Source organism: Seriola aureovittata, chromosome 3, assembly GCF_021018895.1.
Source record: "Seriola aureovittata isolate HTS-2021-v1 ecotype China chromosome 3, ASM2101889v1, whole genome shotgun sequence".
NCBI lineage: Eukaryota > Metazoa > Chordata > Actinopteri > Carangiformes > Carangidae > Seriola > Seriola aureovittata.
In genome coordinates, this window is record NC_079366.1 from 23,488,645 (window position 1) to 23,501,931 (window position 13,287).

At 36.6% G+C, this 13,287-nt stretch overlaps 1 protein-coding gene across 1 annotated transcript; it reads right to left on the reverse strand.

Annotated features, from left to right (window-relative positions):
* Positions 1–887: 887 nt before the first annotated feature.
* frg1 (FSHD region gene 1) lies at positions 888–11,862 on the reverse strand. Its single transcript, XM_056372245.1, has 9 exons — positions 11,719–11,862; positions 10,941–11,008; positions 9,058–9,180; positions 6,425–6,482; positions 5,947–6,061; positions 4,531–4,635; positions 4,236–4,327; positions 2,083–2,193; positions 888–1,030 (listed from the first exon to the last, which is right to left on the reverse strand). Exons 1-9 carry the CDS (start codon positions 11,775–11,777, stop codon positions 994–996), a joined length of 768 nt encoding a protein of 255 aa, XP_056228220.1. The 5' UTR covers positions 11,778–11,862; the 3' UTR covers positions 888–993.
* Between the last annotated feature and the right edge of the window lie 1,425 nt (positions 11,863–13,287).

Sequence of the window (13,287 nt, forward strand, 5' to 3'; positions counted from 1 at the left end):
GACCAATATAAAAGAAACAAATCACATGCATTTACGATGAAATGTACAAATGAACAATTTAGTTTCTTTTGTTTGTCATAAAAGCGACAGTCGCGGTCAAAATAGTTCATAAAGTGATTCAAAACACCCCTCGAAAATGGTTGTTTCCATACGGAAATGAAAACAAATAACGTGACCACTCACAGGGTTGATTGCATTTATTTCCTCATGTGACATCTGCCGTACCCATTTTAACATTGTTGAAATATTTTTGTTTTGCTTCAGAGTCTCTTTACATCTTGTTTAATAATATCGTCTCACGCAATGGTGGGAAGTTTAATTCATTAATTTCATTAATTCCGTCGCTGAACGGGGGCAAATCCCAACAGTCAGGTCTCGTGGGAAGTCTTCCCGGGAGTCGTTAGAGCAGCATATTGATGCCTATGGTTTGAAACGAGATATTGAACAGTGTAGTGTTCAATTGTCCACATACCTTTAACTTAGCAGTGCACAGTGAGGGATGATAAGTGTAAAATACACTTTCAGTTTTCCCACATTCTGATTCATGTAAATTATGTATCTATTTATTTTGACATTTATCTTCATTAACCCATGCTAAACACATTGCACATATACTGTCAAACTGATTAGACACAGTATAAATAATAATACATTCTGACCTTTCATAAAAGATTAGTCAAAGGTCAGTACTGATAGTTGTATATCTTACAAGAATAACCTACTCAGTTCTAGATTATAGAGCAATCTATTGACCAACACATGACAGAATCATTCCAAAATCCTTACAAACACTCCATCCAAAGCAAAGTGAAATGATGAAAAGGCCAATGCGTTACCTGAAGTGAATAAATTTTACCAACTGGCTGCAGAAAACAAACCAGCACAACTGATTTAACCATGAAACATTTATTAAAAATATAAAAAGAGACAAAAAGGTACATTTAATCTTAGAACAAAAGGTCAAATCATGACAGCAATGTACAAAGTGGATCTTCATTTGCAGTACCTGTCTGCTTTCATTTTGCTTCTCCTGTAAAAAAAAAAAAAAAAAAGACGACATCTTATATCCCCAGTATGCAATCAATCTATTACTTTATTATCAATTCAATGTCTATGTCCAAAATCAAATAACTCTGAATAATAAAAAAATAAAAAAAATCTAACAAACAAATTGTGACATAATTCTTTTTAAGACAAATACATTTCACTGTATCAGTACAAAGTAAATCACTGATAATTTTTGTTTTTAAGAATTTGAACAGTCAGTGAAAATCCAGCTTTCTTTAGTGCTTCTGTTGACACGCTCAACCAACAACTTATGTTGCCAGGTTTGAGATGTGACAACATGCTTAAATTCTCACATATCCTGCTTTCTGTTAAACTGCTGGGAGGATGATGTGAACATACTTCTTAATGACAGCATGGGGCAGTCTGAACTACGCCCCTATGAACTTTCACAAGTTCAAATACTGTTTCTAATGATGCCGCAATGTCAACACATTTCAGACAATAGATTCAAAGATACTAGATCATACAAATCACTCTCGTATATCAGCAGAAGCAAATTAAAAAAAGTCAAATATTACAATAGCAGAAACATCATTTACAAATTTATATAATCCACGCATTGGACTCTTTTTCAAAAGTAACTCTTCACAAGTATTTAGGTATTTAGATAAACTCTCTATTGTGTGGTTCTTTCCCCTATGAACACACATTAGAGAGAATCCAGTGAACTGGAGGACAAAACACATGCACATCCAGAGGATGTGAAAAGTGCACCTCTTTACTTTCACATTTTATTTGGGGTTTACAATTTGGATTTTGAACACGCATTAATTACTCTTAACTCTTTTAATCTTTTCCTTTTTTGTATTATATTCTGTGTGAATATACTTATCTTTGCTTTAATTTAAATTTAACACAAATTGAAGTGTCTTTTTAAAGTGAAAACATTTAACTGGCAGTTTGAACATCTTGGGTAAATTTGAGAGAAAAGAACATTTCAGGGAGTGTGATTATGTAACAAAACTACATCAAGTGTTTGACAGTAAAAATATAATATATAAATTATTTTCATACCTGTCAAGCAAAGCTTCATGAAACTTCCCATCCGTTCTGGCTCTCTTTAACGAGTTGGGATCGTCCTCATTAACCCTGAGCCGCCGATCCTGAAAACTCTGAAACTTCTTCCTGTAATTCACATGGTAACATTAATAAGACAAATACAAAAGATTGAGCAAAGGTTAACGACTCACCACCACAACCACACACACAAAATTACGGAAATTTTCACAACATGTCTTTTTTATTTTATTTTGAGAACTGACACCTGGTTTCTAAGCAGCAGTTAGAAGAAGAAAAATCGACATAATGAGCTCAAGTATTAACTAAAGCAGAGTGTTCGAATGTTGACAGTGGCAGCCAAAGAGCAATAGGCTGAGTGGCTAAGCCTACTAGCTGCCACAAATCAACATGTACAGCAAATTAAGGTGATGCGAGGACAATCACCCCCCTCCATTAATATTTCCCCTTATTAATGAACAGCTTTAAAATGATCTGTTATTTCAATGTAAACTCTCTTAAAACTTAAATACCTTGCACAACAGTGCCATAAACCACTGAGGCATCTTGTCTGAAACCTCTTTGATATTTAGTTTTTTTTTGCTCTGTGTTTTATGATTCGCAAGCTGCATCCATCCTGAAAGACATTTCAGATGCTAAACACTACATCAAGACACGCGCTCAAGGGCAGCCATTATCAACATGTCAACATGACGAGTCCATTTCCCCAGCATTCATCTAAAACAAATAATAGAGTGGAAACACCAAGCCAAAGCATGCCAAGCAAAAAACTGCTGCAGACATATTGCCTGAAACTTAATAGGCCTTAGATGGGCCGTATATAAAACACTCAGCAGCATCGGAAGCTAAAATGTGGTGTCTGCTTTCTCATCCCACTCTAACAGCAGACCATAAAATGTGTCTTTAAGGCGTGGGATTGATGAGGTAGCACCTTAAAGGCGTGATCTCACATCCAGGGATGTTATTATGGTAGGTTAAGGGTGCAGACTGACACAATGTGAGGACAATAGGAAGGAAATCACCGAGTCAGAGGGAAGTTCTTTAGGCTTTGGTTCTGAGGATTCTGCAAGGTATACTGCTTAGACTTTAAATGTCAAACTGTTGTGAAACACAAATACAATTACTGGCACAGTGACTTTGTTCTAATCAGCAACGACAGCTTAATGAAAATTTGCACTTAAAAAGTCACTTCCAAAGTCTGAAATGACACAGAAACCAAGCAAAATTATTTCCAGTTCATATGAGAACAGTATTATGCAGGAACACACACTATTTTGCTTCTTAGCTCAGAAAAATCTATTGCAAATCTAAATTAAAAACACAGGAGGAAATAATGTCAACCTTTTCATCAGAGTAAACAATTTACAGAAAACAAGATATACAGAGTTGTGATCGGCAGTTGATGAAAAAGTATTCAGATCATTTACTTAAGGGGAAAAGCAGAAATTCTACAAAATACAAATACTCAAAACATTGAAAGCATACTTGTGTAAAAGTACATACGTATCCAAAAAATGTGTTTTAAGTATCAAACGTAATTGTAATTATTAAGAAGCAGGATGGGGTGTGTGAGAAAGATATTTTTTTCCTCTTGTTTTATTTAAATAATTTGCAGTGAAATTATTCAAGGTGAGTGGAAAGTGGAGATAGGTCTGAAAAATTTACCTAATGTTATGTAGGAAAAATATTCTGTTTTTTTTTTTTTCAGCTTTCCTGTCCTTTTTAAAATCTTACCTCATATTCATCTTGTGACAGCTTGTGGGAGCCCTGACCCACAGGTTGGAAACCACAGCCGTTTCTAATATTTCATCCACCTCAATATGGAGGTTTAGCAAAGATAATACTTATTACAGAACTGATGCACTCTGGTCAATCTGTGCATTTAACCAATACATTAGTGCCCTAATTTGCAAGTACTTGGATGAAATAAATTCACCTTGACCCGACTCTGGATAAGTGGCAGAAAATGGATGGATGGACTTCTAATCTTAACTTGCTCATTAAATGCAAAAAGCTCAACTGAACCTAGCAGGGAATAAAGAAAGTTATATGCTGAGATATTCCAACATGGGTTTCCCTCATTAGTCTTTGATTGGGCTGTTTGTGTAATAAGTCAACGCTTAAAGTGATGCACAGTGGAGGTTACGTACACATAATTGATCTCACAGGACTTCACGTTGCCCCTGTCCTCATCTGCAATGTCATCTTTATGCTTGACCTCTTGTTCCGCACTCGATCTGATCTGTTCATCATTCAGGAGAGAGAGAGGAAAAAAACAAGAGAGAGAAGTTGTGGATTAAATATCATTACCTTGAACCCCCCATGAAGTGAGGTCACAAACATTTTCCCCTTCCATCTCAAGAGTCCAGGTCCTCACAGAGATCGCATGCTTAAAATGAAAGGATTAAAATGCAACCTTGTGGAAGAACACAATTTACACATCACCTTCACCATCTCGCCATCCCCTGCTGTCTTGCTCTTGGCCACGATGTCCCCACTGTCACTGTAGGAGATGAAACAGCTATTTGCTGCCATGAGAGCCATTTTGCCCTGAGGCAGAACAGAGAGAAAACAGAGGAGAAGGCAGTAGATTAGATAGAATTGCAGTGGGATTGGTTGTTGTGACAGGCATGAAAGGCTGCCTGGTATTTGATGTAAAAGAGTCTCAAGGTTGTGCTGGGCAGGTTGTTTATAGGTTCAACAAAGCATCAAAGTGAGCTATGTGCTCCAGTGACAAGGTAGATGCATTCTGCATAATGAATTAACTGTTCATCACAACAGCTAAGTGTTAGCTCTCATGGGCTGAACTCCAATCAGCCACTAGGCGAGACGTGAAAGGCAGGGGACAGTGGTAAATGTGTATTTATTTCACTAATACTGTTCACACAGAATAAAACATATACTTGAATAAGCATAGCACTTACATACATTAATAGACAACTTAATATACTGATTATTGAGAAAATAACTGGCAGATTAATGCTAATCAAAATATTGTATTGTATTGTATATGTTAGTTGCAGCCCTAGGTACGGGTGCACTTTCCTAAAACCCAAATCAACTTTCACAGATGTCTTGTTTTATCAAACCGAAACCCCAAAATACTGTTTATTATCATATACGACAAACAAAAGCATTAAATATTGACATACACAAACCAGAACAAGTGACATTTTGGCTTGAAAAATGGATAAAACGATTAATCTGTTATCAAACATTATCAAGGTGATCATTTTCTGTCATACATTACACAACAGCTTATCTTAATCAAATGACCATCTTTGTTAATACAATACTAATTTGTATATTGAGAGGTACTGACAACTAATGTCAAAACTTGTCAACATACTTGGGCATTAATGTTCATTCTGATTCAGTTTTTAGGAAGTTCGTCTAATGAAACTTGACAGAATAAAACATACTTTAATGAAAAAAAAAAAAAATCTCTGTTCTGGTTTCAAAACAAATTTAAATCAACATATCTGTTAAGACCAACAAAGCCACACAGTGAAGGGCTCAAGTGGGAACACAATGCCAGAGGGTCGATATACTGTGCACAATTACAAACAAAACTGTAAAATAGCCGTTATTTTTGTTGCTTTAAACAAGACCCCTTCAGCAGTTAGCGTGGTTAACATCCCACGCCATCTCTAGTGGCCAATAAAAATGTCAGTCTGATTTGGAGCTGCAATGCTTGTTTTGGTAGAAGCTGTATAATAGTAGGAAAATAATTACATGGGATTGGAAAAGGGACAGGATTTGCGGCAACACAAGTCACAGGACTGCAATGTGATAGTAAAAATTTGACTCCTGTGTTAGCCATGGAAAATTAGGAGAAGAAGCATTTGAAGATTTACTCACATCCTGGAAGACTGGTTCCCATTGTTCCCTGGAGCCGATGGCATCAGAGCGCCCCATTACCAAACCCTCAGAGCTGATACCCAGGTACTTGCCATATCCAGACTTCAAGGCTATTCTGCAGCAGCAAAAATGACAAAATGAAATTCTTCCGACACTGGTTTTGAAATGCTTCAAAAAAAAGGAGACAACATAAGGAAGGGCCAATCTACTGTTCAAACATTGTTAGCTTTTCCAGGAGAATGTTTTTCTTTATGACAAGAAAGGTGAAACTAGCACCTGAAACTAGCCCATAAGAAATTGCTCTACAACCGGCAGCAGCTCTTCAAGGAGGGGTTGCACATGGAAGCGTAAACTACTTTTGTACATCTAGACAATATAAACAGATCCTTCATTTAAAACACTAAAGTGGGGTAATAAATCTGTGGGGGAAAGCTTATCTGTGCATGCAAACACAATGTGCAGTTTGCCTTGTACTCACCGTGTGTCTGAGACCTTGATGGCAGTAAACTGCTCTGGAGGGTCTGGCCCTTCATCGTCTGAAACAAAACAATGTTTACCTTTTTTGATTGTTTTATCCCACATTGTTGATTTCAGAAACAACATTGTTGTATATAGATTTTTTTTTAATGCTGGTTTGATGCACAAACTCTTCATTAATTTGATCTTATTCTTTATTTGTAAGTTTAATATTGACTATATATTGGATTTTTTGCTTGATGCTTTATCAAGCTGTGTACACAGGGCACCCATGCAAAAGAGTGAATTCAATCACCCTGTATAAATAATGGCTGAATGAATTAGTACCTAGGTTCCTTTCTACCTTAAAAACCAAAAAAATGTTAAAGCGAGCCGTTATAAAATAGTCTGATTTAAGATCTTTGACCTGTAGAAAAATTCTAAAAAAAAAAAAAAAGATCTTCTGGTTTTGACAGAAAAAGCTTTTGCCACACAAAAATAAATAATGTAGCATTTCATTAATTACTGTGCAACAATCATGTATTATTATTAAAATGTGCATAATTTCTTTTCACACCAAAGTTATCATTAACACTCGTTTCATGTTTTACTTATGTATTCTTGTAATTAATAATGCAAACCCTTCGGCTAAGTAGCGCTGTGCAGATCTGGGTCCAGTTCGCCAGCACAGAGACATTTGGAATATGATACAGTTGGAACTGTTGTGTTGCATTTAAATGCATTATTTTAAACCTAGGTAACCCGGGCTCCTCATAATTTAATAAAACTGTGACTTGCCTGTGATTAGGCCACTGCCTGACCTTTACCATAAATCAAAAGCTTTGTGCAATTTGTAGTGTGTCATACAGGCATCTGGTCAAGGAAGAGCAGAGTCTGTGAGACATTAACGAGGGAAGAATTTAGAAAGCAGAGGTAAAATATGACATAAGCTGCTTTTTCAAAAGGCTGATTATCTTTGGAATATGTCAGACTGTGACCTCCTGAGTTGTCTAAAAGAACATCAGCATGTTCCCGTCGACCTGCAGGTGAATGTGAATATTTTTGGAGCTTGCTAAAAAGGCTGCATCATCCACAGTGTGCCATCGGTGCAGAAAATCCAGTAAAGAGAGGAAAAGCTCTAATCTCTCTTTTTATACTGCTAGCTTGCGTCTTCTTTCATCTCCTAGAAATGAGCTCATGTGCATGCAGAGGATGAGGACCCACTGAGGGAATTGCGATGTTTAAATCTCCCAACCATTTTCACTGGTTCTCACAAAACATGGGTTGAATTAATTGTTAGTAGTGTCTCTTCCCGGGCAGACTGTTGCAATGTACCACTCCCTCAGAAGTGCCCGGAGGCAGAAGTGAGTGTAAACTCTTGAGTTAGCTCTGTCCTTCCCCTCAACTCAACCCTTGTTCAGCCTTTTCAGTCTGGTGTCTGGATTTACTACTTAAATACTTACTGCTTTGTGGACTGAAGGCAAAACCCCCTTCATCCCCAAACACCTGGAGCCTACAGTAAACGTAACCTCAAAATTGAGTTTTAAGTTCTCCAGGTTTGAACGACTGTAGGATAAATCAACAGCTGCAGGGTTGTCATATTCATTTAAAATGCACAAAAAATGACATATAACACACACAGGTATATGTATCAATATATTCGTAAAAGATTTTTTCCAATATTCATATATATGGAAATTGTATGTTCAATACCGTGAATTTAGTATGTAATGTATTATTTCAGACAGATGTCTTCAAACTGGGGCTGCAACTAATGATTATTTTCATTATTAATTAATCTGCCAAGTACTTTCTTGATTAATTGCTTTTGTCTATAATATGTCAAGAAATACTAAAAAAAAAAAAAAAAAAAAAAAATTCACCTTTTTATTACAAACAGCCCAAGGCGATGTATTCAAATAGCTGGTTTTATTCGATCTCACAAGTTAAACAAAGACTCTAAACAGTAACTTTGTTAGTTTTTAATTAGGATGTGTTTGGAATCATTAATTGGGTTATTCGATTCCACTGGAATGCGATTGCACAATAACATTGAGTTATTGCCCAGGGAAAATCATGGGGTCTGATGATAATTCAATGTTCTACCACATTACCTGGAAAATTCTACAGAAATGTGCAATTTTTGCCTTCAATCTGCATTAAGGCCAAACGCATACTCAAAAGTTGAATAAATGCACACGGAATAACAAATGAAGAGGTATGAAGCTGTTAAGTGCTGTGAATCAGTAAGACAACTGTCACTCCTGCACAACTGTGAATGGGTGTCCAGGAGTTATTTGAGTGCAATCTGAAACTTGAACTTGAGAATTATCAGAACACCAAAATCAGCAACCTAAAGAAGCAGACTTTTTTTGACATCATACAGCTAGCAGTTGTAGAAATTGCCAAACAACACAAACTGATGTATAGTAAGTATCAAAAGAAAATGTAACCTGCAAAATCACAGTTCTTATAGTAGCTGATATTATTAAAGCGCAACAAATTAGGTCAGGTATCCCTCCCCTCAATACAGATATTTTCTACTGTGTTGACAAAAAGTGGATGTACTGAGTACAAGCCATGTGGGCTGAATGAAGGAGCTGACTCTGAAAAATAACTGTCAGATTCTGAAGTCACCTCAGCGTGTCTCCTTACCTTTGTGTGGTGCACCGAGTGTGAAGAGTCCGGTATCCAGGGCATGGATGTATGAGTTGTTCTGCATCTCTATGGCAACTGTTCCGGAAATTTCCCCAAAGCTGCTGATGGACCACCACCCACCTGGTGAGCAGAAAGATTTGTGTCAAAATGGTGTAATAACACACGGCATCTGTGTTCGCTTCAAAGCACACAGCAACATTAAGGTGCAATCTCTGCTCAACGGACAATTTCTGGAGTAAACTGTTCAAAATCTTCATGTTTACCTCATTGGCACTGCATTTTAAGCTAGCAGATTATTTATAGTTGGTGCGTCTAAACTTAAGTGACAAACATTATGAGCAAACATTCTAATATAAAATTAGTATTTGTCACAGGAAGGAATGTTACAAGAAGTTTCTGTATCGATTTGTATAATGCTTTTTTTTTGTTAATCTATCTTTAAAAAGGTGCAATCTATGATCCAAACAAAACAAAGTGGTTGCCCTGAAGCCAAAAATCAAAACAAAGTAGTGGAATCTGCTATCACTCTCAATTTCCATACAAAAGTATCCCTAGACAACAACTATTTTTAATTTATTAATGTTTTGGTGAAAGACTTATTTGCATCAGTTATGTTGATGCAAATAAAACCAGGAGTATATCAGGCGTATACAGTACACAGCATAAATGATTACACCCCCTCTGAACGTAAAGAAATATTTTTTCCTTAAATGATCAACGATCCAATTCATAAGAAGGTGACCAAAATGAATCTAGGATTGCAAAGATGAGTACACCCTTGTATTATTTTAGTACTTAGTATGTCATACCTTACTTTTTAGAACTGCACTGACCCTTCTTGGCATCGAGTGTACAAGTTCACAACATATTGTCCTGTCTATCCTGCTCCACTCCTGGAGGATGACCTCCTTGAGGGGGAGTGCTGCTCCACTTGTCTCTTCAAAATCCCCCACAGGTGCTCAATAGGGTTGAGGTCTGGTGACATACTTGGCTACTGCAGCACGTTCACCTTGTTCTTCCTGAAGAAAGCAGCAGCGGCCTTGGAAGAATGTTTAGGGTCATGTCATGTTGAAAAAGTGCCCGTCGACCCAGAGTGTGGAAAGAGGGTAGCATCTTCTCTTTCAGGATTTTGCAGTAAATCTATGAATTCATCATGCCATCAATGAAGTACAACTCCCCAACAACTTCAGCACTCATACATCCCCATATAAGAACTTTACCACTGCCATACGTCACTGTTGGAACCATGCACTTCTCACCTCTTGTACCCTTGCCCTTTTCTGTGCAGTGAAAAGTTTCTCAAGTCTCCAGACAATTCTCTCCAATGTGATGCCATTGTTGTCAGCATTAAGTCTGAGAGCAATTCAATGGGTTAGGTACCATTTTAATTGTCAACCGATTACACCTGTGTGAATGGGCTCACCAGGTGAGTCTGGTGCCCTTAACGAGCACCAAAAAACATCTCATTAAGTTTTATTATGTAACTTTCAGGAGGGTGTGCTCATTTTTGCAACATGAGCTTTTACCATTTTGACAAGAAGATCATATTTTTCTGTTTAAGTATTGACATATATCATTGGTAATGGATTTAGGAGAGTTCCCAGAATATTACATCATATAGGAACCCCAAATGTCATATTTGTAAAGAGAAAGCACTGGATTTGTCTGTATAAGAGAGGGTGCACTCATTTGTGCTGAATATTGTGCCTGTAAATCAGTTTAAGAATATGAAATGCTGGCTCTCTAGCAATGATTAAAACTTTTCTATTAAATATGTAAAAATAATTAATTTTATATGTCACAAGCAGAAATTCACAGCTAAATGATGATGTAAAATATCTGTGGGCTTAACAATTTAGAAATACAGTAGATACACTTACCAACTATATCAGGTTTATCGTCTTCATCTGTCGCTTTTCTCTTCTTATCTTTGTGCTTCTTCTTTTTCCTGTAATAAGTAAATAAATCAAAAAGACTCATGTTAACAGAAAAATTTAACATGTAATTTCATGGCTAAATGTTTAATTACACAAGTAGAACTTGTAAAACATAAACAAGCATTCAGACTCGAGCTGGCAAGTTAATTTCTAAAAAGTGAATTCGTTTTCCTTAAATTGCAAATTCAAGGTTCTTAAGAATCAATAACAAATCATTGATTTGCCATTTAGTTTTCAATGTGAATGAAAGTCTAGGACATGAGCTACAGATCCTTCAATAAACATCAACTCTGATGACCTAGTCTGATGATTGCATTTACTTTTATTTACGTGAAAACTTGCAGTGCAGAAATGCTTCAAAACAGTGAACATGGTTGCTGGTCCAAAACTGAACGATCGTTCATGTGTTAGCTATTAGCATTAGCAGCCAAGAAAGGTGCTAATGTGTTGGCCAGGCTCAAATAACCAACTAAGGTGGACAGTTCTGCGACAATCCTTTAACCACCACTGTGTTAATATTTAGTTAAAAGTTAAGAAGGACAAACTACTAGATTAAAAGTATAAACAGTGAGTAGTAACGTAGCTTTCATTGTAACGTCCTCGTTTGAGTCTTTGCTAGTGTAGCTGAAGTTAGCACAGGTTGCAGAGATCCACTTAGTTAGCCTTTAATCACACTGCAGGCGGTAGCGATGAGAGCTGCTAAGTCAGGAAAAAAACTTACCCTTTATTAAGACCTTTCAGAACCAGTTTGGTTGATTTAACGTGTGAATATTCAGCCATTTCTTCACCCAACCTAGTGGTTAGCACAGCAAGTAAACACCAAAGGCTCACTGAGTGCAAGTACGGCGGTTGCAGAGGGACATTCCAGGTCTCGCCACACTCAAACTCAATTTTCAGTGTGCGCATCCAACCGAAACAAAATGAACTACAGAGACAGTAGAGGATCTTTGCTAACTACCTGCAGATTATTTCATGTCAAGGCCACTTAGTGGAACAGATAGTGGTGGAAGCTCTACTCAAATATTTAAACAAGTAACAATACAGCAATACTCTATACTCAAACAAGTAAAATGCTGCTTTTAAACTTCTACTTAAGTAAAAAAAAAATATATATATATAAAAAAAATAAATAAATAATAGCACAAAGTAAAAATTACTCGTTTTGCAGATAATTGTCCAATGTGATTCATATGGCATATGAACTTACATACTTATACTGATGATGCATCAATGTAAATGCAACTGTTGTAGCTTAAATAAACTGTAGTAGCTTCTCATGAAGGCAGAGTTATTTTTAGGCTGGCTATTTTATACACAGTGAGCTAGTTTACTCCAAACCAAGGTGCTGAGACAATCCAAGATAAGTCACCAGATAAATCTGAGAAGTCCTTGATTAATGAATGGGAGAGGAAAGAAGAAAAAGAAACAAAGTACTGATATTACCCTGTTCATGTTTAGGACTTTTCTCTAATCTTTGCCTATTGGTGACACTTGGGTCACTTCATCAGTTACTAAAATGAAAGAAGATACGTTTAGAGGGGAAATGTTTTATTGGTGGAATTGCTAACAGCTTAATCTGAAACACAGTAAGGACACACAATCAGACACTGATTCTCTTTGTAATGGCTCACAAGTCAAAAAGGCTGAAAACCAATGTTTTAGTGTTAAGAAATGTATTGTATTTTATGAACAAATCATATGGTTTAATATCAATTTTAAATCTGAAAAGTGTCTGGTCGAAGCTCTCTAAATTAGTAATGACAAGCATTGCCTAAAATGAAAATACTCAAGCGAAGTACCTCAAAATTGTATTTAGGTAGAGTACTTAAATATACTGTAATATAAGAAAATGTAAATCTCGTTCCATGAGTGGATACAGAAAATTACACTGAGTTACCTAAAACAGAAATACCTGCACACCGTAATACAATACAACAGTCAATATAACACTGTAAGATAGCGGTCCTGTAGCCATAGGCCTACCATAGCCAATTTTTGAAACTATTTCAATTGCTGTTAACACTGTGCAATAGAGGTGCTGAAACCATTTTATGGTAAATATTAAAACTGTAGTTTGTGGTGCCCATGTGAATTACACAACCTTTATTTACGTGACTACTGATTTCCTGCCACGGCACACCGTAATGTGTTAAATAAATTGCCTGGGTTTAAACAGTGGCTATATAAACCTGTGACCAGAGGAGAGTGAAAAACCAGTGAAAGTGGTTGGGAAGTATCCAGGTAGACCTTGTTCAGATAGTCATACCCATACATTTCTCCCCCAAGTCTT